Raw genomic sequence first — 26,833 nt, 5'->3', positions numbered from 1 at the left:
GCAGGTCGGCTTGGCCTCCTGGCCCGGGCGCGTCCCGCCGGAGACGCGAGACAGGGGCGGCTGCCGGAGACCGCGAAGGAAGCGCTGACCCGGTAGCAGCTGTCACGGCTCGAGCCCCAGAAACCCAGCGCTTGGTTTCGTCCACCGCTCTTCCCCCCGCACGCGCCGCACACTCAACAACCGTTCAGTGAGTACGAGTGCCTGCTCCTCCACGCGTAGCCGGTGCCCGACACACGCCACGACCACGGCGGCCCTTCAGCCACCACCACAGCCCCTCGCCCCTCCCTGCTCGGGGCCGCTCTGCTCGCGTCGGCGTTCTCCCGCCCGCCGTCTGTCCCACCGTTCGGGTCCCCTGGGGCTGGGGGGCTCGTCCGGAGACGCGACGGCCTCGGCGACAGTCGTTGGAATGGAACACTGCCCGTCGCAGATCAGTACCTTGGCATCTGCGTCTGCTCCGCGTGACTCACTCCCGCGGAATCGGCTCCCGTCGACGGGCACGGACTGCGGGGCCTGCGAATCGCGCCCGGCCCCGGGCCGCAGCGCTCTGCGGAGGCCGGTCGAGTGCCCTTGTGCCCTCACGGTGGTGCAGGGCCGTCGCGGTCCCGGCCACCCTCACTGCAACGGAGCCCTTGACGCTCGGGAGATGCCGGACAGTGCCTGGAAGAGCAGGGCAGGCATTCTCCGGCAGCGCCTCCCTCCCCCAGCCTCGCCAACAAGCCCCGCGTGGCATCAAACCTGGGAATGCTTTTGGGGGGGGGGGGGAGGCGGAGGGGATGGAGTGGGGCGAGGCGTCGATCTCATAGGTGAAAATGGTAGCTCAGCGTTGTTTGGATTTGCAGTTTTCTACTCATGGGTGAATAAGCTTGAGCGTCCTCTCCTGTTTCAGACACGCCTTTATTTTCTCTCTGTGAACTAACTCCGGGGCGGGGGGTGGGGGGGGCGGTCTTCGGCCCTTTTCCTGCTGGGTTCTCGGTTGGGCTTTATCCTGAGTGTAAATTGTATCTGCAGTTTACACATTAACGAGGCTGGCCCTTTGTCTGCAATGGAAGCGGTGAACATTTTCTCCTGTTGGATATCTGCCTTTGGCTTTTGGTGATGATTCCAGTGCTTGAAGGTTCCACGGAGAGTTCTCTTCACATCATATTTTGCAATTTAAAAAATCTTAAAGATGTTTAAATTTTTTAATTTATTTATTTGGTTACATTTCACTTAGTTACTTAGTTGCGGCAGGCGGGCTCCTTAGCTGTGTGTGGCATGCGAACTCTTAGTTGCGGCATGGCACGCATGTGGCGTCTAGTTCCCTGACCAGGGATGGAACCCGGACCCCCTGCATTGGGAGCGGGGAGTCTTAAGCACTGCGCCACCAGGGAAGTCCCCGTCCTTTAGACTTTGAGTTGAAAGGACTTTATAAAATAATTTCCTAAATCTTCCTCTAGGTCTTGTTCTTCTTCTCCCTCAATATCTAAATCGCTGAGCCATGCGGTGCTTACTCTGGAGTACGGTGTACATGAGCAAATTTTTCCTCCACACATTTGAGATGCCACCTGTCATCCTAAACTGCATCACATGCCTATTTGGGGGTCATAGGCCTGGACTTTTGTTTACAATGTAGCGGAACTCACGCAGACTAACTAACCACCTTTTGGGTTGACCCACCCCTTCCATGCAGACGGCCGGAGGGTGGTGCACCAATCAGACAGAGCCCAACACTGAGAGGTGACCTTGATCCAATTGCCCCGCCCCCTAGGCGATCCCGGCCGAGTCGCCTACCTATAGGAACAAGCCTTCTCATGAAAACAGATGCTGGTTCTGGAAGTGACGGACACCATGGAGTGGACCGACCCTCCGCCCGACCAGAAGGCCAAGTGAGAAAGCTCCTGCCTTTACCCTGGGGAAATGGGTTTGCCCGGGAGGACACAGCTGCGAGCGTCGGCACTGGGGTGCGACCCCACCGGACCCTGGGCCTCCTGCCTTCCCCACCGGTTCTAACGTAGCCAACGGTCATGCAACACCCGGGACTCGACCCACCAGGGCCTGTGCTTGGTCCTGGGAGTAGACGTGGGCCAGACACCGCTCCTGTCCCCAGAGAGTGTCCGGCCCAGGGGACACATGGCCAGGAGCCCAGGTTCGATGAGGAGGGGACCGTGAGAGAGGGACACATGGGTGCGGCTGCCACCCGGCGTGACCCCCTTGAGGCGCCAGGCCTCTCCCATTTGGCTCTGAGTCCCGACCCGGAGCAGGAGATACATACCCAATACATGAGAAGGTGGGACAGAACAGGAAGCCAGCTGAATCAGGAAGGCCTTCCTGACACGCAAGAGGGCTTATAGGACAGGTCCCTGACGTCCTCACTGGATTCATAAGCAGAGGTGGAGGCAGCAGATAGGTTTAATTCAGAAGCACAACTTGGAAGCCTCGGGAGAGGGAGGGAGGAGCAGCCACTAGCCAGTGCACATTCCAGAAGACCCAGAAGTATGTTTGTGTGTGTGTGTAAGAGTGTGTCTCTGTGTGTGTGTGTGTGTGTGTGTGTGTGTGTGTGTACACAAAGGCAGTGACACTGGCTCCCTGGGCCCAGACACACCACTGAGGGGCAGGAAGTGCCAGTCCCGTCAGGAACACATCCTGTTCTGGGAACAAAGCGGGTCCTCCCTTCGCCCAAGCCTGTGTCCCAAGGAGCGGAGTCTTGGAGCCCAGCTCTGAGACATGCGTTCACCAAGGCGCTGCCGAGGTCGGCTTGGGGCAGGGACGGGTTTGTTTAGCTGCGCAGACTCCCCAGGCCCGGCGAGCCTGTTCAGAGGGTAAAAGGCAATCCGTTCGAGTCCTTTCCTCTGCTTTGTGAGCTTAGTCACCTGAGATCCTGGGCTGCACAACTCACCTGTCCACCCAGCCTGCCCGAGTCCCCGCTGGGGAGCCACGTTGGTGGGCGTGTGTGTGCGTGGGAGCTGAGAGCGCGGTGATGATTAAGGGGGTGGGGTTGTTTTGTTTTGTTTTATTCAATCATAAAACAGCAGTTTTCCACTTAGCCTTGGGCACTCCAGCTGACAACCCTGTCACACAGGTTTCTTTGTTTAAAAACGTCCAGGGTGTTGTCGGAATTCAGCAAAGCCCAGGTGAACTCTGTGCCCACCGAGGGACTGAGCCCAGAAACGGAGGTTCCCGTGCTGCAGGCCTCGCTCACCCTCCACGGCCTGGACACCAGCACACCCCCGCCCTTTGAGGTACCTGCGGAGCCCCACCCTGCCCAAGCATCCCCTGGGACCCGAGATGGGGCCCACACGGGGGAGCCTCTTTCCCAGGCGCCTGGCCCTGGGGGCTGGCTGAAGCTGGGCATGGCCCAGGCTGTCCTTTTGGGGAGCACTTCAGGCCAGCAGCCTCCTAGTCCTGTGAGAGAGGCAGCCAGAGCAGTTGGCCAAGGAAGTGGCCAGCGGAAGCCCCTGGAGGATGACAGACCTCGGCTGAGCCTTGTGGTTCCCTCACCCACCAGTCCGGTGAGTGGTCCAAGCTGGGTTGTTTTGGCGGGGGATGGTGGTGGTGGGGGCGGAGTGTTGGTGAATGTCTCAGAGCCAGTGCAGGGTTTCCCCAGCTAGTGACCCTGAGTGGTCCCTGCCTTCTCCCACTGAGCCCCGCGCCCTGCAGCGTTTGGTATTAATAGCATCGTGGTGAGGGAGCTAATGTTCCTTGGGGTGTGAGTGGTGGATGTGAGCCAGGCTCTACGCCCTCACTTCCCACGGGTGTCTCCTTTTATTTGCACATCGACCCCTGTTATTTGCACATCGACCCTGTGGTGAAGATAATTCTCACCCAACCTCAGAGTCTCTGCTCTTAACCACTGCCACTTACCAGCTTACGCCCGTGGGCGAGGCACTTCACCTCACTGAGCTTTGGTTTCCTCCTCAGTACTTGTTATTATTAAATAAACGTTGTCCTAAAACACCAGGCTTTGAAAATACTCATTCTGCAACACGAACAAGATTTCGAACCGCACCGTCCACTTGGGCAGCCACTAGCCACACGTGGCTCTTGAGCACTTAAAACGTGGCTCGTCCAAATTGAGATAAGCTGTGTAAAATAAACACTGGATTTTGAAGACTTAGTAGGAAAAACAGAATGTAAAATGTCTCATTCATAATTTGTTTATTTATTTATTTTTTCTATTTATTTATTTATTTATTTTTTTGGGGGGGGTACACCAGGTTCAATCATCTGTTTTTACACACATATCCCCGTATTCCCTCCCTTCCTTGACTCCCCCCCCTTCGAGTCCCCCCCACCCTCCCCGCCCCAGTCCTCTAAGGCATCTTCCATCCTCGAGTTGGACTCCCTTTGTTATACAACAACTTCCCACTGACTCATAATTTGTTTATTGATCACATTAAAATGAAAACATTTTAAATATGTATTTTATTTATTTTTTACAAAAAATATTTATTTATTTGGTTGCGCCAGGTCTTAGTTGCGGCAGGTGGGCTCCTTAGTTGCGACTCCAGGGCTCCTTATTTGTGGCATGCAAACTCTTAGCTGTGTATGCACGTGGGATCTAGTTCCCTGACCAGGGATCGAGTCCAGGCCCCCTGCATTGGGAGCACAGAGACTTATCCACTGCACCACCAAAGAAGTCCCTAAATAGGTATTTTAAATAAAAATATACTATTAAAATTAATATCACCTGTTTTTTAAACTTTTTTTAATGTGGCTACTAGAACATTTAAGGTGACCTGTGAGGCCCGCATTGTATTTCTGTGGGACAGTGCTGTTCTAGAATAAGCCAGTCCAGTGTGTTGATGACCCAAGAAAGCCAGCCCTGGGACTGTCCTGGAGAGAGACCCCGAGGGTAGAGGCTGGAACTGTGGGCCCAGGGAAGCAGTAGTCAAGCTGTGAACGCAAGCTCTTGTGCCATTTCACAGTTGTTGGTGGATCTCGAAAAGCAGAAGTAGGAGTTGGAGTGCACGTGCACACAGGGCACGCACAACCCAGAGTTCATCCCAGCTACTGTCTGGGGCTTGTGTTGGGGATGTAGTCTTGCTCTTTCAGCTCCATCCACATGTGTCTATCCTTCCAGATCCTGTAACTCAGGATGGGCCAGACTAGAAGAGGCACACCCACCCACTCTCTTAACAGCTTTATTGTGGATTCACATAGCATACTATCCACCTAATTAAAGTGTATAATTCGGTTTTTTTAGTATGTGTTCATAGAGTTGTACAACCATCACCACAGTCTGATTTGAAAACATTTTCATCTCCCATGAGAGAAACTCCCCACCCATTAGCAACCACTCCTGTCCCTTTCCCCTCCTGCCTCACCCCCCTCAACCCCTAGCAACCACTAATCTACTTTGTCTATAGATTTGCCTGCTCTGGACATTGTACATAAATAGAATCGTATAATATGTGACATTTGTGATAGGCTTCTTTCAATTAGCAAAATGTTTTTAAGGTTCATCCATGTTGTGGCCCCTATCAGTACTTCATTCATTCTTTTTTTTTTTTTTTGCTGAGTATATGGATGTATCACAATTTATTTATCCATTCATGAGTGAATGAACATTGGCATTTTTCCTGCTTTTTGACTGTTACGAATAATGCTACTGTGAACATTCATGTGTAATTTTTTGCTTGGACATATGTTTTAACTTCTTCAGATGCATACCTTGAAGTAGAATTTTGGGATCATATGGTAACTCTGTATTTAACCTTTTGAGGAACTGCCAAACTGTTTTCCAAAAGCAGCTGCCTTGTTTTATATTTCAGCCAGCAGCGTATTCCTCTGCATCCTTGCCAACAGTTCTTACTGTCTGTTTTGTTTTTGTTTTTATTGTAGCCATCCTAGTGGGGGACAAGAGGTATCTCATTATGGTTTTGATTTGCTTTTCCCTGGTGACTAATAACGTTGAGCATCTTTTCGTGTGCTTATTGCCATTTGTGTATTTTCTTTGGAGAAATGTCTATTCAAAACATTTCCCCATTCTTAAATTGGGTTATTTAATAAGTTGAGTTATAGGGGCATGCGCAGATGTATGGCAGGAGGGAGCCTGTAGGTGGAGGGAGGAGGCGGAGCCATGGGAGCGTTGCCGTGGAAACCGGAGGAGGCTGGGGGCTCCCGGCCCTCAGGAAATGGGGCCCCTGGACCTCAGCGGCCAGGGGGCGAGGAGGAGGGGCCCGGACCAGAGTTCTACGCCAGTGAGGGCCTGCGGGGTGCGTCTCCTTGACAACGGGTCGCGTTTCACCCCTTCCCCCAACCGGGCAGCAGCCGTGATGTGGGAGGTTGATGCGGGATCCGGACGTGAGCTGGCCTCCGGCCTCAGGGGAGCGTGCTCCCGGGGCCGACCCAGGCGCCCTCCTCTGCCGTGTGAGCCTGGCACGCGGATTCTGGCCTCAGTTTACCCCACTTTGAGTCAGGGACGGAGCTGCCTGTATGTCCTTGACGTGCCCCTGTCAGACGGGACCTCAGTCTCCCCACCTCAGCAAAGGAAGAGGATGAGTTAGAGCTCCGTGCACAGACGGTTCCAGGCCCGAGGACGGCCCAGGAGCCGCGTGGACCCAGGGCTAGTCACTGCCCGCTCTACACCTCGTTTCCTCGGTGCAGTAAGGGTGAGAAGGCCACTCCCCCCATCCCCACCTCCACCTTCCTGACCGGTGGGCAGACAGGGTGTGACAGTGGCTGGCACGTAGCCAGCATTCATTAGATGGACAATCACTTTTCCCTGGTTTCACAAGCGGTCAGTGGCTGAGTCAGAACCTCCTGTCAGAGACTGGATGAAAACCAACCTCGTCATTGTGACCTAACCTGCCCTGGCCCACCTCTCTGCCCACCTCTCCCCTCTTGCCCAATGTGTTCCAGCCACAGCAGAATCTTCTTCTGCTCCAGGAACACACTGATCTTTGTTCCCACTCACTTCCGATGGCCCACTTGACTTCTCCACTTGGATTTTTTAACGGTATCTTCAACCTGACGGTGGGCCCTCCCCCAGCAAAGAAACTTGCTTTCCCCCCAGTTTTCTACCGTTACACAAAATGAATCCATGGCACTTCCCTGGTGGTGCAGTTGTTAAGACTCCACGCTTCCACTGCAGGGGACCCGGGTTTGATCCTTGGTCAGGGAACTGAGATCCCACAAACTGCACTGCACAGCCGAAAAAACAAAAAGGAATAAAGGACTACATGGCATTTGGTAAAAAAAAAAAAAAAAAAAGTTGAGTTATAGTTCTGTATATATTCTGGACACTAGACCCTTATTAGAGAAATGATTTGCCGATTTTTCTCCCATTCTGTGGGTTGTCTTTTCACTTTCTTGATGGCATCATTTGAAACATAAAAGTTTTAAAATTTGAGGTAGTCTGTTTTTTCTGTTGTTGCTTGTACCTTTGGTGTCAAATCTAAGTACTCATTCCTAACCTAAGGTCTTGAAGATTTACTCCCATGTGTTCTAAAAAGTTTATAGTTTCATCCCTTACATTTAAATCTATGATCCAACTTCCCTTTTTTGCATGTGGTTATACAGTCAGACGAGCACCATTTGTTGGAAAGACTATTATTTCCCCACTGAATTGTCCCACTTTCTCCTTTAACATTTTTTTTGAGGAATGATGTGTTTAAAGTACCCAGGTCCTCGGTGTATACCTCAGTGAGTAATTGTATATCACATACACTCCGTAACCACCATCCAGATCAAGATATAGAACATCTCCAGCCACCAGAAGGCTCCCTCGTGCCTTCTCCCACTCACTGCCTCCCTCCAGAGGAAACCACTAATCTGACTTCCAGTCCTTAAAGTTTTTCCTGTTGTTGAACTTCATATAGATGGAATCATAGAGTGTGTACTCTTTTACTTCTTTCACTGACCATTATGTCTGTGAGATAGCCTGAGGCTCTAGTTTGTTGTTTTCCATTGTTCTGTAGTATTCCAGTGTAAGATGATATCACAGCGTAATTATCCATTCTCCTGTAAACAGACATTTGGGTTGTTTTCCGGTTTGGGCTGTTATGTAGAAAGCAGCTATGAGCATTCTTGTACTTGCCTTTCGGTGAACCTGTGTACTCCTCTCTGGGTGTACATCTAAGAATGGAATTGCTAGGTCACTGAGTCGGCGCACGTTTAGCTCTAGTAGATACTGCCAAAGGGCTTGTGCTGACTTATACTCACAGTAGCAGTATATGAGCATTTCCATCGCTCTTCTGGGATGAAGAATACCATTGTCAATGGTATTGTCAATCTTTTACATTTTGGCCACTCTAGTAGGTGTGTAGTGCTATCTCACTGTGGTTTTCATTTGCATTTCTCTGATGACTAATGATATTGATACCTTTGCATTTGCTTTTTGGAAGCATCCTTTAAAGTCACTGTCTCATTCGTAAATTGAGTGGTATGTGTTTTCCTTGTTGATTTGCTAGGGGCTCTTTGTATACTGTACATGTGTCTTTTATTGGAGAAAAATATATGCATATAGCAAATATATTCTTACAGGCCATGCTGGCCTTTTAAATCTCTTAATGGTATCTTTTGTTGAACAGAAGTTCTTAATTTTAAAAAAATAGTTATTTATTTATTTACTTAGGCTGCGCCAGGTCTTAGTTGCAGCATGCGGGATCTTCATTGTGGCACACAGGATTTTTAGTTGCAGCATGCGGGCATCTTAGTTGTGGCATGTGGGCTTGGGTGTCCACTGATGAATGGGTATACAAAAGGCGGTACATCCGCGGTACATCCACACATTGGCATATCATTTGGTAATAAAAAGGAACAAAGTACTGATACTTACCACAACCTCGAAAACATTATGCTAAGGGAAAGTAGCCCGTTTCAAAAGACCACATAAGCCTTCATTTATACGTGTCCAAAATAGGCAAATCTGTAGAAACAGAAAGTAGATTATTGGTTGCCTAGACCTGGGGCGGCTGAGGGGAAACAGGGAGTGACTGCTGATGGGTACGAGGTTTCCTTATGGAACAATGAAAATGTTCTAAAGCATGTGGTGGTGGTCATACAGGTCTGTAAATATGTGGAAACGATTGAATTACACACTTTAAATGAGTTGGTTTTATGGTATGTGAATCATGTCTCAATAAAGATGTTTTTAAAAACAACCTGCCCTTACTTCTTTCCCAATAGATAAACACAAACTGGATCTCAGAAGATGACTTCTACCAGCCTCCCCGGGAACAGCCCGTGGAGAGTCCTTCCGATGCCTCTGTAGGTTCTCTCAGAGGGACTCCAGAGTCAAGGCCTGGTCTCCTCACGCAAGGACCAAGAAGAAGCTGTTCCTTGGAGGCCTTGGACAAAGCTTGCGTGCCTTCCCCAGGAAGCAGGAGAGGCGAGGCCACCCCGGCACCAGAGCATAATGACTTCAGGGTGGTGCATCGCAGGCAGATGGGTAGGTGACTGCGGGCTTCCGGGTGCCACAGTACCTGTGGGCAGTGCCTTTCAGAAAGCAGTTCAGAAGTCCTCTTTATCATTACCAGTTGGGTGGTGTCTTCTCCCAAGAAAAACCTCATCCCCTAAATGTAATAAGGAGCACCCTTGCTGAGTAATTCAGGAAAGCATTTTAGGAAAATGCCGAGACCAGCTCGGCGACTCGAGGTGAGTGACGGGTGCCGCAAGCTTGAAGAAGACACAGACACAGACTGAAGAGAAAAGTGGGACCGGGGGGCTCAAGACCTCTCGGATCAAGAGCCCCGCTGACTCATCCCAGGCTGCTTTTATTGAGTTCGTGGGCTAACATTCTCAGGTTACACTCATAAACAGTCAAAGGCCTCACATGATTGAGGCAATTATCTTTGTTTACTTCCTGGGTCCGAGTTGAGCAGGTGTGGATTTGAGCTGGTGGTGGAGAGCAAAACAGCCCTGGGGGCAGGAGACCTCTCTCAGATATTAGGGGTCTGTGCCCCACCCGTGTTGGCCCCTCTGCGACTGTGCCTGTCTTAGGTTGTTCCTCCTCTGAGGAATCTTACCCGTCTCTGGCTAACCAGTCATCCTCCAGGGCCAAACAGGGTGATATAAGGAAGGCTCTATGCACCACCCCTGTTGGCCCCTCTGCGGCTGTGCCTGTCTTAGGTTGTTCCTCCTCTGAGGAATCTTACCCGTCTTTGGCTAACCAGCCATCCCTCAGGACCAAACAGGGTGATAATAGTCTCCACGCCCTGCACTCTCAGCTCCTCCACTGCTCAAGAATCCCATCGCTCGGCCCACATCAAAAAGGTTCCAGAATGTCTTCCCACATTTCCCCCTTTTTGTTTTCGTAGGAGAAGATAAGCCTGTAGGAGAAGATAAGCCTATTCGAGTTATTTCTTTTTCAGTCAATCCTTGGAGCGTTCTTCCTGTGCACCTGAGAACTTAAACATAGGATAGTTAAAAGACAACAAAAAGTATCAAAATGCTTAGGAGACTGCTATTCATGCCTTTTATCCAATCCAATGGATGCAATGCTTTTAATCCATCAGCTATACTTTGTAAAGTAGCAAATTTGGTGTAGAGACTGCAAAAATCATATTGCATGCCAGTTATTTTAGTTTGTAATTGTTGTATGTCCAGTGTGAGACCATCCGCTCCATATCCCAGCAGATGTGTCACTGGCATCATGGCCATTCCAGATTTGTAATGTTCTTAAACTTAAGGGAAGCTTCCATATTTCTGTTTGAGCTCTGCCATTCTCTAATTGAGGCCAAGGAAGTATTAATCCAATCCTAAGCCATAAGATGGGATAGGGCGAGTGCATGGCAATATTGGTATATGCCATCACAACCTTTTATAGGGATTGCAGGAGGAGTTGTTTTGGTGTAAACCATTAGAGACTGCATACCCCTTAGGGGACCAGTTTCATACTGTTCCATAGGAACCATTAAGTAGTATCACACCCTCCGTCCCACGGCAAACATCCCAAAGAATCTGATCTTGTCTGTCAGCCCATATCCGTTTTATTTCACACAAAGGTCTATCAGGGATGGCATAATTAGTAAACTTAGTCTCCAAAGCTCAAACCTGAAAACAAACGTACAAAGTTCATCTCCGGAGATTCTATATCCCATTCAAGATGGCGTTTCTTTGGAACGCTCATGATATGGCTTAATTCTCCGAGATGGAATCCACACAGGTTCCAGGCCTTGTCCTGGTGACACACAAGCAAACCCTCTTCCCCATGTGATTAACCTTCCTGATGACCAGATATTAGTCAATGGGTCCTGCCACCATATCAGCGGCTGTGCATCATTAAAATGAGTCACATTCCTAGACGAGGCTTGAAAATGCCTCTCAGCTGCTGTATCTGTAGCCTGTGCAGATACATTCAAAAAATTAATAGTAAATAAGGCTTTATTTAAAATTGTTTGTTGCCCTTGGGTGATTCCCCCTTTTTGTTTTTGGAGCATGTTTTTAAGTAGTTGGTTTGCTCTTTCAACTATTGCTTGTCCCTGGGGGTTGTAAGGAAGTCCTGTAGAATGTGATATAGACCACATATCAAGAAATTGTTGAAATGCTTTACTAATATAAGCAGGGCCATTATCTGTTTTAATGGCTTGTGGCAACCCCATGACTGCGAAGCATGCATATAAATGCTTTTGCACATGCTTTGCAGTTTCACCAGACTGGGCAGTAGCCCATATAAATTGAGAAAATGTATCAATGGTTACATGCACATAGGAGAGCTTACCAAAGGATGAGATGTGAGTAACATCCATTTGCCATAAAGAATTAGGGCGCAAGCCCCGTGGGTTTACACCAGGTTCAGATTGCTGAGGATTATTAATAATTTGGCATGATGGACACGTTCTTAATATATCTTTGGCTTGATTCCATGTAATATCAAACTTCATTTTTAAGCCTTTAGCATTTACATGAGTTAATTGGTGGAAATGTTGAGCTTCATCCAATACGGGTGCAACAAGTCTAAAAATTATAGAAGCATCTGGTATAGGATCAGATTTTGTTATTCGAGGTAGAATCCATCGAGTTCTCTTAAGAAACTGCAAAATGGGATTTTTCGGATAGTGATTGTCAATTTTTCCAATATAATCAGCAAAGGCAATTTGCCAACTTACACAATTTTGGAAACAAGCCTGAATTTCTTTAGTAGTTAAATTAATAATTATATGTGAAGGGTCAGTTCCAATTAAATGCTTACTTCGAGTTCTTCCCTTCAGAACCAACTGAGTTAATAATTCTAAATAAGGTGACAAGGATTTTACCATAGTATTTGCTAAAAACAACCATTCCACAATTCCTTCATTTTGCATTAATATCCCTGTAGGTGAATGAGAAGGTAATATAATTAATTGCAATGGCTGATTAACAGTTACTCTCTGTAATTGAGAAGAATGAATTTTATTTTCTACAAGTTTTAGTTCCTCTAAAGCAGCTGATGTTAAAGTTCTTGGACTATTTAATTTTGAATCTCCTTTTAACAAAGCAAATAGGTTAGACAATGCATAGGTGGGGATCCCTATGCATGGGCGAAGCCAATTAATATCTCCTAGGAGTTTTTGCAAATCATTAAGAGTTTGGATTTGATCTGACCTCAGTTCCACCTTTTGTGGTCTAATAGTTGTTCTATCAACTATTGTGCCCAAATATTGATATGGGCTATGCATTTGTACCTTTTCTGGAGCTATTTTAAGTCCTGCTCTATCAAGGCAAAGCTGCATGCTAATATACGCAGAAGTAAGTAAATCTTGATTAGGAGCAGCACACAAGATATCATCCATGTAATGGATAAGATAACAATTAGGAAATTCTAGTCGTACTGGTTCAAGGGCTTTAGCAACAAAATTCTGGCAAATAGTAGGACTATTCAACATGCCTTGAGGTAACACCTTCCATTGAAACCTTTTTCGAGGTTCTTTATTATTTAGTGCAGGCACAGAAAAGGCAAATTTTTCTTTATCCTTGGGATGTAATGGAATGGTGAAAAAGCAGTCTTTCAGAGCAATAACTATTAAAGGCCAATTAGCAGGGATCATATTAGGTGATGGGAGGCCTGGTTGTAAGGCCCCCATTGGTTGTATAACTGCATTGACTGCTCTGAGATCTGTTAATAAACGCCATTTACCAGTTTTTTTCTTTATTGGAAATACTGGAGAGTTCCACGGGCTAAAAGATTCGTCAATATGTCCTTTTTCTAACTGTTCAGTCACTAATTCTGTTAGAGCTTCTAACTTTTCTATGGTTAAAGGCCACTGCTCAACCCATACAGGTGTATCAGTTTTCCAGGTCAATGGGATTGGTGCTGGGGGAAGCAGTAAGCTTTTACGAACAGTGGCCACTAGTGAAAAGACTGATATCCAAGACCGTCTCTATTTGCATTACCTTCAGCTGGAATGGGAAATAGTTTCCCTTCATGATATTTACCAAGACCTAACCCTGGCTGATATCCTTGATTTATCAGCATTTCTTGACTTTGCATACTATAAGTATCTAACGTTGGGATGTGGATTTCAGCCTTCCATTGTTGCAATAAATCCCTTCCCCATAAATTAATGGGAAGGTCTGCTATATAGGGTTGTAAGTGGGCTGGCTGCCCACCTGGGCCAATACAAGGCAATATTTTAGCACTTTGCTGCAAGCCATGAGCTCTACCTAAACCTACCACTGTAATGTCTGCAGGACAAGTAGGCCAGCAAGAAGGCCAATGATTATTGCTTATAATTGAAACATCAGCACCTGTGTCTATTAATCCTCTAAAAGCTTTCCCACTTATAGTTACTGAGCACGTCGGGCGTGTTGCTAAAATTTTTTCAGAGAGTAAAACTCCAGCCTCTCCTGTGCTTCCAAAGCCTTTCGTTCTCCTTACTTTTGTACTATTGCCAATCTTATAATATGGCAGAATAAGCAACTGTGCTATTCTATCACCTGGATGGGCTTTCCATGGAACCGAAGTTGATATCACTTTAATTTCTCCAGTATAATCATTATCAATCACTCCAGTATGAATTCTAATTCCTTTTGATGTTAAACCAGACCTTCCTAGTATTAAACCAACAGTTTCTTTTGGCAAAGTTCCAGTAATTCCTGTCCTTGTTTACCACAGTTAAAGCATTTCCCTGGAAATTTGTTATTTATTTTCAGTCCAGCCATAGCTTGTGCCATCATTGTTGCTTTAAAGTTCTCAGTTCCCACTCCCTGACACACTCTAATATAATCATTTAATGTTCCCTTTCCTTTCATAGGTCCAATGGCCTTCTTACAATCTGTATTCGCATTTTCAAAGGCCAATAATTGCAAAATAGTATCAGCAGCCTCAGCATTAGTGATCTGCCGCTTGATAGTCTCCTGTAATCTGGCAATAAATTCAGTATAGGGCTCTTTTGCCCCCTGCATGATCTTTTGAAAAGAGACAGGAGCTTGCCCTTTAGCTTCTATTTTCTCCCAGGCTCTTAAACAACAACGTCTCACGTGTTCTATGGCCTGATCTTCCATCAGAATCTGGTCTTGAACTCTGCCCCAATTTCCACTACCTATCAATTGATCCAAGGAGATAGGAATCTGCCTTGCTCGATTGTGGTTTGCCATAGTTTCAGCATGATCACACCACCAGGTTTTGAATTGTAAAAATTCTCCCGGGGCTAGTACTGCACGAGCCAACGTTGCCCAATCAGCTGGAATCAAACGAGAGCCTTCGGCTACTCCCTGTATGATACCTATGGTGAATGGAGAATTTACTCCATAATTTTGTACTGCTTGTTTCAATTCTTTCAATATTTTGAAGGGTATCGGCTCATGTACTGCCTCATAAATTCCATTAGGATTATTAGGATCCACTCCAGGTGCCACCCTTTCATGAATAGTCACTGGAAATGCCATTTGCATAGCCTCCAGATCTCCCTCTTGTCTAGCCTGCAAAATGCCCTTCTGTAAGGGTGATAAAACTGAGTGTCCTATAGACACAGGAAAGGCATAAGCTCCCCCAGGCGGCATTAAAGAGGGTGGAGGAGGGGGCAGTATTGGAAGTTTGCCCTCCTCCACAAGTGAGGGAGCCGAGGGTCTTAATCCCTCAGCCATTTGTATTCCCTTTTGTTTTTCAGTTTCGTTTGGCACCGCACATGCCCATCGGTCCTCTGACGGATCAGCTTCTTCATCAAAGCTATCACTTGAGCCCTCAGGAGCCCATAGAGGCGCTAATAGAGGCTCTAATACTGACTTAATTAGAGACCACATTTGACCAAACAGAACCTGGTACGGGAGTCCCTTTAGAATGCAGTTTTTTAAGTTTGCTCCCAACCTTATCCCCAAGTACATAAACCCAGTGTTAGCCTAAAGAAGGAAACCACATACAATATTCTCTCAATTATTTACAGAATTTCTAACAATCGACCTTCACTTGCTTTTTACAAGACCTTCACTTGCTTTTTACTCCACCTGCCCTTAGGAGCTGCCGTAACAGGCATACATCTGGTCGATATTAATCTGAACTTTTATTTCCCATATTTTACCCCGAACACAAACTACCCAAGAGATTTACTTACTGGCAGGATTTTCTCAGAGGCCTCTTACTCTCCTCTTGGGGGCTTCACGGCACTTCCCAATTCTTTACTTTTATCAATTTCACTTTCCGTGAACCTTCGTCACTCAAGCCTTTCGAGCCCCACGTTGGGCGCCACTTGCCGAGACCAGCTCGGCGACTCGAGGTGAGTGACGGGTGCCGCAAGCTTGAAGAAGACACAGACACAGACTGAAGAGAAAAGTGGGACCGGGGGGCTCAAGACCTCTCGGATCAAGAGCCCCGCTGACTCATCCCAGGCTGCTTTTATTGAGTTCGTGGGCTAACATTCTCAGGTTACACTCATAAACAGTCAAAGGCCTCACATGATTGAGGCAATTATCTTTGTTTACTTCCTGGGTCCGAGTTGAGCAGGTGTGGATTTGAGCTGGTGGTGGAGAGCAAAACAGCCCTGGGGGCAGGAGACCTCTCTCAGATATTAGGGGTCTGTGCCCCACCCGTGTTGGCCCCTCTGCGACTGTGCCTGTCTTAGGTTGTTCCTCCTCTGAGGAATCTTACCCGTCTCTGGCTAACCAGTCATCCTCCAGGGCCAAACAGGGTGATATAAGGAAGGCTCTATGCACCACCCCTGTTGGCCCCTCTGCGGCTGTGCCTGTCTTAGGTTGTTCCTCCTCTGAGGAATCTTACCCGTCTCTGGCTAACCAGCCATCCCTCAGGACCAAACAGGGTGATAATAGTCTCCACGCCCTGCACTCTCAGCTCCTCCACTGCTCAAGAATCCCATCGCTCGGCCCACATCAAAAAGGTTCCAGAATGTCTTCCCACAGGAAAAGTAGTATATTTTCTCGTAAAAAAAAATTTTTTTTCTAATTATTTATTTAGGCTGGGCTGGGTCTTAGTTGCAGCACGTGAACTCTTAGTTGCGGCATGTGAACTCTTAGTTGCAGCAGGCAAGCAGGATCTAGTTCCCCAACGAGGGATGGGACCTGGGCGCCCTGCATTGGGAGCGTGGCGTCGTACCCACTGGACCACCAGGGAAGTCCCTCTCATAAAAATCTTAATAAAGTACTGGTCAAAACTCCCTACAGAGTACACAAATGCTGTTTCATATATTGAAATGGAAACTCTCTTCCCTGAAACTCTCCTATAAATCTTGTGGTTATACATAAGATTATATATAAGATACATAAGATAACCTTATAAGTATACAGACATCTTGATTCTGTCCGTCTGTAGCCCAGGGCACACCCCCTGCCTCTTGAAGACCCAGGTGTTTCAACTGCTCCCTCCCAAGGACTCTCTCTTAGATGGTTTATTTAACAGCTCTGGTGGGGTTTATCAGATCTGCTATTTGTTCAGTGTCCTTTGTGTGCAGTTTACAATGAGGCCAGGTTGATCTCCGCACCCTGTGAAATTCCAGACAGCATTAAATAACCATAACCTAATTTTTCTGTAACCCTCAGAAACAAACAAACAAAGTGCGCCGTAGAATCAGTCTCTTTCTCTCCTCATTTTCCATTTGCAATGACCCAGCAGAGAACTCTGGCCAGGTTGCTGGGGCCCTGGCTCGGGGAGTCTGGGCAGAGCCCTGGTCTCCATGCTGCCTCCTTTTAGGTTTTTCTTTCAGCCCATGTGCTGACTGCAGCCATGGCAGAGAAGGTGTGTTTTATGCCCCTACATCATCATGCCCCGAAGAGTAGGAAGACCCTACACAGTGATTTGAAATCTCTAAGCTTAGTCCAGGCTGGGAGAGAGAAGTGTGTGTCCTTTGGACCGCAGGGAGCAGGAAGCATTGGGCTGTGTGTGGTACATAGGCACTCACTCACTCACTCCACAGATGCTTATTGAGATCTGTGATGAGCCAGGCACTGTTTTCGGTGCTGGGGACACTGCAGGAAACAAGGCGAAGTCCTTATCTTCATGGGAAGTATATTCTAGTGTAAGAGGCAGGAAATACGCATATAAACAAGTAAACGTGCAGTGTGGACAAGTGATAATAATTTCTGTGGGGAGTAGTAAATCAGGGAGGTGGGCAGGGTACTATTTCATAAAGGATGGCCAAGGAAGCCCTCACAAATATGGTGATATTTGAGGAGAAGTGGAGGGAGGGAGGAAGGCACGAGGTGATCTTTGTGTTTCAAGCAGGGAGAATACGTGTAAAGGCCCTGCGACAGGAACACACTTGACATGTGCAGGGAACGACAGAGACCTGAGTAGCTGGAACAGAGGAGATGGGGAGGGGGTGGTTAGAGATGAGGTCAGAGTGACGGAGGGTCTCATGGGCCACAGAAAGGACATTGGCTTTTGCTCTGAGGGAGATGGCAGCCTTGCAGGGTTTGGGGCGGAGAGATGTAATCTTTTAAAAGGGGGAGTCATCGCGGCTCATTTGCTGAAGGGCTAAAGAGACCAGTTAGGAGACCGCGGCCGTAAGCCAGGCCGGGGATGGTGGTGGATAGTGGTGGAGGCGGTGAGAAGTGGAGGAAGATTCTGGACATGCCAAGAGGATTTGCTAATGGCTTAGATGTGGGGTGTGAAAGAAAGTCAAGGATAACTGTGAGATTTTTAGTCCAAGCAGCTGGAAGGATGAAGTTTGCCATTTAATGAGAGGAGGAACATCCGGAGAGAAGCAGGTTTGGAGTGGGAGAATCAGGAATTCATTTTTGGACATGTCGACTCTGAGAAGCCTATTAGACATACATGGAGCAGATGGAGATGGGAATCGAAAGTTGAAGGGCGAGGCCCAGGCTGGAGATAAAAACTAGGGAGTCGTTGGCATAAAGCTCCGAGACCAGGGAAATTCAGCTAGGCAGCTGGTGTCTGTAGAGAAGAGAATCCAGGGCTGAGCCCGGGGCCTCCAGCACTGAGAGGCCAGCGAGAGGAGGGGGAGCCTGGGAGACAGGAGGGGGGCCAGTGACAGCAGAGAAGAACCAAGGAAAGGGGGCTCAGCTGTGTCCAGGGATGCTGATGGGCCAGGGCAGATGGGGACCAATGATTGGCCTTTGGACTTGGCAGCAAGGAGGTCCTGGTAGCCTTCCCAAGGGCAGCTTCTGTGGAATGAGGGGACAGAAGGCTGCTTGGAGCAGGTTCAAGAAGGAATGGGAGCAGGGGGAGTAAAGACAGTTCCCACACCTCCTCAGGGGGGTTTCTGTAAAGGGAACAGAGACACGGGGTGGTAATTAGAGATGCGAGTGGAGTCAAGAGATATTTTTAAAGCTGGGAGAAATAACAGCGTGTTGGTGGGCTGGTGGGAATGAGCCAGTAGAGAAGGGAGAAAAGGGCGACACAGGCAAGGGAGGATTCCAGGAGGACGTCCTTGTCCTTGAGTGGGCGGGGGGTGGGGGCACCCCCTGCACGCATGCACACATGGGAGGGTCGGCCTCAGACAGAAGCACAGCCAGCTCTTCCCCGGCCACGGGGGGCAGTCAGAGTGTGGGTGCAGATGCTGGAAGTGGGGGGTCCGTGAGGGGCATGTAGAGGTGATCGTTTGAGTGCTTTTATTCTCTCAGTGAAATTCAGGAACAAGGTTAACAGCTGGGGTGAGGACGGGATGGAGGCTCTCAAAAAACGCTCCCATCCAGCCAGTGGCGGGCCCGTGTTCTCCGGGTGGTCTCGTCCACACCCGGGACAGGACTCTGGCCCCGGAGGTTATCCAGGCTGTTGAAGGGTCAGGCCCGTCATCTAGAGCACCTCTTTCTGCCTCCAGGGCTGTCCAACCCATTCCGGGGGCTCCTGAAGCTGGGCACGGTGGAGCGGCAGGGGGCCATGGGCATCTGGAAAGAGCTCTTCTGCGAGCTCTCCCCGCTGGAGCTGCGCCTCTGCCTGAGCGGCGAGGAGGGCACCTGCGTGGAGAACTGCTCGCTGCTGCGCTGCGAGTCTGTGGGGCCGGCCCACAGCGACGGCCGCTTCGAGCTGGTCTTCTCGGGCAAGAAGCTGACCCTGCGTGCCTCGTGCCGGGATGAAGCCGAGGACTGGCTGGACCGGGTGCGGGAGGCGCTGCAGAAGTGCCGGCCCCAGCAGGAAGAGGAGTGGGTGACCATCCAGTACCCGGACCAACCCGAGGACCCCCCAGAGGCCCCCCAGGGTGGCCACCCCTCCCATTCGGACCTGCTCTCAGAGCCTGAAACCCCCCAGGGCCTGCAGTTGGACTGGTCCTCTTCCCAAGTTCCCGAGCCCGATGCTATTAAAGAATCCCTTCTGTACCTGTACACGGACCGCACCTGGATGCCCTATATCTTCTCCCTGTCCTTGGAGTCTCTGAGGTGCTTCTGCATGAGAAACAACGAGACGATGTTAAGTGACAGCCATGGAGTCGAGACCATCTGAGACATCCTGCCGGACACAAGCCTCGGGGGCCCATCCTTCTTCAGAATCATCACAGCCAACGCCGTCCTGAAGCTGCAGGCCGGGAATGCCGAGGAGGCTGCCCTGTGGAGGGACCTGGTGCACAGGGTCCTGGCGTCCTACCTGGAGACGGCCGAGGAGGCAGTGACGCTCGGCGGGAGTCGATGAAAACTGTCAGGAGGTGCTGAGGTTCACTACGTGGGAGAATGGCTACCTGCTGCAGTATCTGGTGGCCATCCCCACGGAGAAAGGCCTCGACTCCCAGGGCTGCTTCTGTGCAGGTGGCAACTCGCTGTCCCACCGCCCCCAGCCTCCCTGCCAGCCTCGCTCTGCCTGCAGTGGGGTTCCTGCTCTAGGCTCTGCACCCCTTCCTGGTCCCCACCAGTGCCCCATCCTGCCCCAGGGGAAGTTGCAGCAACTGAGGCTGTTTGATGATCAGATTATATCCTTTTGGAGCAGGGGCATGGTACCCTTCCAAATATTTTGGCATGCTTTTGTGAGTGTACAAGATCTGTTTTTATTTTTACTTTTTAAATTATTTTTTTATAAATTTATTTTATTTTTATTTATCAGCTGCATTGGGTCTTGGTTACTGCGCATGGGCTTTCTCTACTTGCGGCGAGCAGGGGCTGCTCTTCATTGTGGTGCACGGGCTCCTCACTGTGGTGGCTTCTCTTGTTGTGGAGCACGGGCTCTAGGCGCACGGGCTTCAGTAGTTGCAGCACGTGGGCTCAGTAGGTGTGGCTTGCAGGCTCTAGAGCGTAGGCTTGGTAGTTGTGGTGCTCAGGCTTAGTTGCTCCACCGCATGCGGGATCTTCCCAGACCAGGGCTTGAACCCGTGTCCCCTGCATTGGCCGGCGGATTCTTAACCACTGTGCCACCAGGGAAGCCCCCACAATTTGTTTTTAATTACAAAAATGGGCTCGTACTACTCAGAGCTGTCCACCAAAACTCTGTGGTAATGAGAATGTTCTAGATCTGTGCTGTCCAGGACGATCGCTGCAAGCCACATGTGCCTACCAAGTACTTAAAATGTGACTTCCTAGCGTGAGAGGAACTGGATCTTTAGTTTCCTTTAATGTAAATATATTGAAATGTAAATGAGCACTTGTGGCGCATTGCCGCTGTGTTAGTTGGCACAGCTATACCTCTTGTTCCGCAACTTGGGCTTTTCCTCCTTAGGGGGGTATATTATACATATTCTTCTAGGTCAGCGCATGTGCTCTGTGGTTAGCATCGTCCAATCCTGTGCTGGGCCCTGGGCCAGATGCTTTCTTTGGACTGTCTGCTTTAATCCTCATGACAGCCCTGTGGGGGTTTGTCTCTATTTATAGCTGAGGAAACTGAGTCCCAGGGCTGGTAAGTACCTGTCCCAGGTTCACACAGCGCGTGATGGCAGAGCCGGAAGAGGACTTGATGGTTCCAGAACCTGTTCTCTTAGCCGGGCCCCCACAGGGCCTCTCCACTCCCTTGCTTTCAAGGCTGCATGACATTCCGCTGCTCACATTCCCTTCCTAGCTCTCCTCGCCAACCCAGACACCTGTTTCCATCACCCTGGGCCCTCCGGGAGGAGGAGGCGGCCTTGCTGCAGAGCGTGCCGCAGGGAGACGGGTGGCTGCACGCGGTCTAGGAGCTGTCCTGTCGGGGAGGAGCCTGTGGGACTAGAGGGGAAAGCCTGCTTCAGGCATCTGGAAGGAAGTGGTCTGCGGTCGATGCCCCCTGAGGATGGAGAAGCTAAGCAGAGCAGAGCTTCCTGCAGAAGATATTTTCAAGCCCCTGCTCACCCCTCGTCCCCCACCTGCCAGCCGCTAACGCTGACATTTTGCCCATCAACCCCATGGGTGCCAGGCTCAGGGAGGAGGCCAGGCCCCCGGGGCTGGCAGGAGGGCTCCCCCGCTGGGGATATGGATGCTGGCAGGCGGCTCTGTTTGCCACCCGCCAGCCTGCCAGCCACACTGAAACTGGAAAGCTCAGGCCTCCTTTCTGCCTGTGGGCACAGCTTGTTGACCAGGCAGACACCAATCTCTGACATCTGGCTTGTATTTCATAGTCTACGGGGCACTTTCAAAACCTCATTTAAACTTCGTGATAACAAGTAGTAGCTGAATTGGAACCTTGCAAAAATTTGGTGATGGTCAGGATGAGACAGCTGGTACAAAGAGCCAGCCCTTCTAGTCCCCAGGAGACAGAGGGGACCCTTCCCTGGTACTGTAGGAGGCAGGGCCCATGCTGGGGATTTGAGGCAGGGCTTGGTGTTGCCCTGGGCACACCCCACGCCCGTGCCCCCACCCTCTCCCCGCCCTGCTGTGGAGGGGCCCCCAGCAGAGGGTCTGAAGCTGGCCCTGAACCGCTGTCTCGAGGCGTCAGGCAGGTCTGGCTTCAGGCTGGCACCAGGCCATGTCCAGACGGCCCTGCCTCTGGCTGGCTTCCCCACCCACTCCCCGCGGCCAGCCCCATGTGCCCAGCCTTTGCCCTGCTTGCCGAGACCCTGACTCTGTGGCTTCCGTTTCTGGGCCCCCGTGGAGGGGTGGACCCAGAGGAGGCTGGCATTGGTGTGCAAGCAGTGGGAACATTGAGCAGAGGCAGCAAGGGAAAAGAGAATGTGGGCTCTACACCAACCCAACCCAGATCTGGCTCCAGCTGTGCCACTCAATCGGTGCGCGACTGGGCAGGTTTCCAAACCTCACTGTGTATCCGTTTCTTCAGCTGTGAAATGCTGATGATAATTCTTACGGTGTTTTGCCATAAAGATTAGTCAGTAGGGTTGATTCCGAGTGGTGGGAATATGAATGGTGGTTGTTTTTATCTTTGTACTCCTTTTTTTTTTTAAAGATGTATTTCATTATTTCTTTATTTATTTCTGGCTGCGTTGGGTCTTTGTTGCTGGGCACGGGCTTTCTCTAGCTGCAGAGAGTAGGGGCTCCTCTTCATTGCAGCGCGTGGGCTTCTCATTGTGGTGGCTTCTCTTGTTGTGGAGCACAGGCTCCAGGCGTGCGGGCTTCAGTAGTTGCAGCACGCAGGCTCAGTAGTTGGGACACATGGGCTCAGTAGTTGTGGTGCACGGGCTCAGTAGTTGTGGCACATGGGCTTAGTTGCTCCACTGCCTGTGGGATCTTCCCGGACCAGGGGTCGAACCCGAGTCCCCTGCATTGGCTGGAGGATTCTTAACCACTGCGCCACCAGGGAATTCCTTCGTACTCTTCCTTTTTAAACTTTCTATTGATTCTTTCCGTCGATAGTGGGCCCTTTCTGCCTTGGCAGTTTCTGTGTTGCTCAGAAGCTGACTCTGGCCCCACCGCTGCTCACCCCCCCACTGTTCTTCTCCCCAGGCTGCTCCCGGCAGATTGGCTTCTCATTTGTACGACCCAAGCTCTGTGCCTTCTCTGGCCGCTGTTACTGTGACATCTGCCATCAAGACGATGCCTCACTGATCCCAGCCAGGGTCATCCACAACTGAGACCTCTCCAAGCGCCCGGTAAGTCTCGAGCCCAGCCTTCTGTGGCCTCCCGGGGCCTCTGAGTGACAGAGGAGGGCTTGCTCCTCTTTGTGGCTTCTGTTCATATGTGTGGGGGAGTTTGGCTCTAGGGAAGCCCGGGTCACTAGTTCAGGGCCCATGATGTGGGGGAGCTGACCAAGAAAGTAATTGGGTGCTGGTCTCCAGCCCCTAGGCAGAGTTCTTTCAGTGCCTGCCTTGGTCCTCAGGTGGCAATCTAAGGATGGTTCACTGCAGCCCCCCATGGATACAGATAAAACTATTTAAAGCACCAGCAACTAGATATGTAGATAAAAATGATGGGATAGATTATATAGATGGATGGGTGGATGGGTTAGGTGGGTAGGTGCATGCATGGGTGGATGGGTAGATAGGTGGATAGATGTGGATGGAAGGATGAGTGGGTGGATGAGCAGGTGGATGGGTGGGTGGGTAGGTGGATGAGTGTCGACGGATGGATGGGTGGATGGTGGGGTGGGTGGATGGATGGATGGATGGATGGGTTAGTTGGGTAGATGCATACATGGGTGGACGGGTGGGTTGGTGGATGGATGGATGGATGGATGAGTGGATGGATGGATGGGTGGATGGATGTCTGGATGGATGGGCGGATGGATGGATGGATGGACTGGCCAGCTGGCTGCACTTCCGCTGGGCGCAGTCAGCCTTTTCTGTGCATTTTTGCTTTTTTACATAGGCATCTACTTTTTTTTCTTTTCACTGTTCAAAATCATCTTTATTCAGTTGTTTAGCCTTTCTTCCCCACCCCCAAGAATACAAACTCCTGCATCTACTTTTTGTAAAGTTTGGGATCATACTGGACTCATACTGCTTTATACCATGCTTTGTTCAGTTCGTATTACATCTTGGGCACTTTTTTAAGTTCGCCAAATGCTTCTGCCTCAGGTGTATTCTGCAGTCTTTCAGATTTTCCTCTTCTTCAACTTGAGCTTACCCCCTTACATAGCTGTGTTACCATGAGCAAACTGTTGAACTTCAGTTTCCTCATCTGTAAAGGAAATTAACAACAGTGTCTTTCCCCGGGCTGTGTGAGGACTAAAGGAGACAGTACCCACCAGTCACTTAGATGGTGCCTTTTCTCTATCCTGAGGCCTCCCCTTCTGCCCCTAATTCACTTGGTCAGAGTCTGCCTCAAGGGGCACAAACTTGGCTTTCTCCCAAAGGCACAGATTTCTGCTACAGCAAGACAGAGCACCAGGAAGACGCTGTTTGCTTCTCCTGAGACCCAGGCCTCCGGCAGTGCTGTCTCTCCACGTGGAGGTGTCCGCACGTGTCCCCATCAGAGTCCAGGGAACGAGATTCTCAGAGCCTGCACCACCCCGCCCTCCCCCCCACCGCCCCCGGGGATGGGAACCCCCAGAGACATTAGCTTCACTTTGGCTTTTTTATTGGTTCCCTCATCCCCAGCCCTGCCCTCAGTGTTAGCTATTTAACTAACTACACGGAGAAAATGAAACCTCAAGATGACCACAAATGCAAAGAGCCCTCCGGCCATAAAACACCCTCACTGTTTACAACTTCCGGGTGCGTCTGTTGAGCCGTCTCCTTATTCACTGCTGTAATTTTGTGCCGCTTCCTTTTTCCAACTAGAAGATTATACCATTCCCCTCAGCATGCCTGAAGTCAGGAAATATCCAGCTCTCTCAAAGATGCCAGACCTGGGGAAGCCAGCAAAATTCAAACGAGGAAGTGGCTGGCTGGCAGGTTAGGGGCCCTTTGTCCACTGTTACCACTCTGGCTGACCCACTCCTGCGAGGCCTGGCTGGCACTTGGCAGAAGGTCAGCCCAGGCCTGGGGCTTCTCTCTTTGTCTGTCTCCTGCATGGGGAGGAACAGTCCCTGGGGAGCTCGAAGGCCAAGCCCATGCCTCTCTGCCGCACTTGGCAGTTCTCAGCGCCCGCCTTCCTGTGTGTCAGTTCATCTGAGCCTCACCCAAAGCCTGGGGCTGAGTCGTGGGAAGGGCTGGGGAACAGCAGTTTGACTGAGTCACGAGCCACCGGGCCTTTGTCAGTGGGCTGCGCGTTGGCTGGGGGCTGGTTCCTCAGGGCTCTGGGAAATGGGGAAAGATGGAGTTGTCAGCTGCTGGGGCAAGTGAGAGGTTCTGGTGGAGCAGCCCCCGGCCTAACAGTCTTCCGAGGGCCCTGTTGCATCCCCTTGGGCCAGGGGACAGACACCGGGGCCACATAGGCACCCACAGATTCTGATGGCAGCTCCCATTTACTGAGGATACACTTACATGGATTTCCTTTTAATCTAAACTCAAAATAACCCCATGAGTTAGGTGCTTTTATTTCCCCCATTTTACAGATGAGGAAACTGAGTCACAGAGAGGTTAAGTAAGTTTCATCAGGTCATACAGCTGGGAAGGGGTGGAGGTGGGAGCCAAAGCCCGACTCCTAAGCACTGCAGGGCGGTTGACAGCGGAGAACATCTCAGCTCCTCCATCCTTATCACGGCAAGGAGGAAACTGCAGGGGAGAGGGGCTTCTCTTTAGCAAGTGAGGCAGCCAGGTGCGCAGAGACAACACCTCAGTTTAGACCTGGCCTCTGCTTTCTTCTGGTGGCTCGGATAAGCCACTTTAGCTTCTCTGAGTCTCAGTTTCCTCATCTGTAAAATGGGAATGATGACACCTTCCTTTCTGAGTTGTTGTGAGGATGAAGAAAGGATGTGGTCGAAGTCCTTAGCCCAGTGTCTGGTAAACAGTAGGTGCTCAGTAGTTGGCTTTGGCATCGGGGTCAGGGCTGAGGGTAGAACCTTCAAAGTCCTATCATGTGGGAGAGGCCCAGATTGATCACTGAGCTCCACGTGGAGACTTGGGGGGCCCTGCTGATGCTGCTGGCAGGGGTGGAGGGAGCTCAGGAAACCTCTAGTTAAACTGTGTCTGATCCGTGGCTTCCTGTGGTTGGAGCCTGACTCAGACCCGTCACCTGGTTCCTGAGCCTGGGGTAGTGCCTGTTTCCTTTCGGCAGGAACACGGGGGCGGGGGGGACAGGAAATAGTGGGGAGGATCTGTGAGGCCCAGGGGGAGAGGCGTGTTGACTGGAGCAGCCCCTCCTCCATCCCAGTACGGTCGGTCGGTCGGGAGGGAGGGGCAGGAGCTGGTGCCAAGGGGGGAGAGTGGGTTTGGACGTCAGATGAACTGGGTCCAAACCATGGCTTGTATGAGCTGTGGACCTTGGCCAAGTCACTTCCTCTCTCCGAACCTCCGTTTCCTCATCTGTAAAATGAAGACGGTACCGCTTCCCTCGGCAGGTGGATGGAGGGGTGAGCGAGTGAGTCGGTACCACAGTGCCAGGCCGTCGGGTGCTCACCAAACGGCCCTCCTGTCTCACCCTCGCTGCCCACTGGTGTCCGCAGGTCTGCAGGCAGGCCCTGACGTTCCTGACGCAGATCCGGGCCCAGCCCCTCATCAACCTGCAGCTGGTGAACGCGTCCCTGTGTGAGCACGTGGAGCGGATGCACCTCATCGGGAGGAGCCGGGAGCAGCGGAAGCTCCTGGGAGATGACCTGGGGCTGTGCCGAAGCGGAGCCCTGAAGGAGCTGAGCAAGAGGTGA

At 50.4% G+C, this 26,833-nt stretch overlaps 1 protein-coding gene across 1 annotated transcript; it reads left to right on the top strand.

Annotated features, from left to right (window-relative positions):
* Positions 1-1,827: 1,827 nt before the first annotated feature.
* LOC130839586 (putative pleckstrin homology domain-containing family M member 1P) lies at positions 1,828-26,833 on the top strand. Its single transcript, XM_057713826.1, is given in 9 exon segments — positions 1,828-1,865; positions 2,576-2,728; positions 3,083-3,488; positions 9,109-9,370; positions 19,128-19,926; positions 19,928-20,046; positions 23,095-23,244; positions 23,534-23,542; positions 26,595-26,833. Coding segments are annotated over 9 exon segments (2,175 nt in total).

Source organism: Hippopotamus amphibius, chromosome 17 (genome assembly GCF_030028045.1).
Source record: "Hippopotamus amphibius kiboko isolate mHipAmp2 chromosome 17, mHipAmp2.hap2, whole genome shotgun sequence".
NCBI classification, from domain to species: domain Eukaryota; kingdom Metazoa; phylum Chordata; class Mammalia; order Artiodactyla; family Hippopotamidae; genus Hippopotamus; species Hippopotamus amphibius.
Note: the sequence above shows the minus strand (reverse complement) of the source record. Positions and strands in the feature narration are given on the sequence as shown.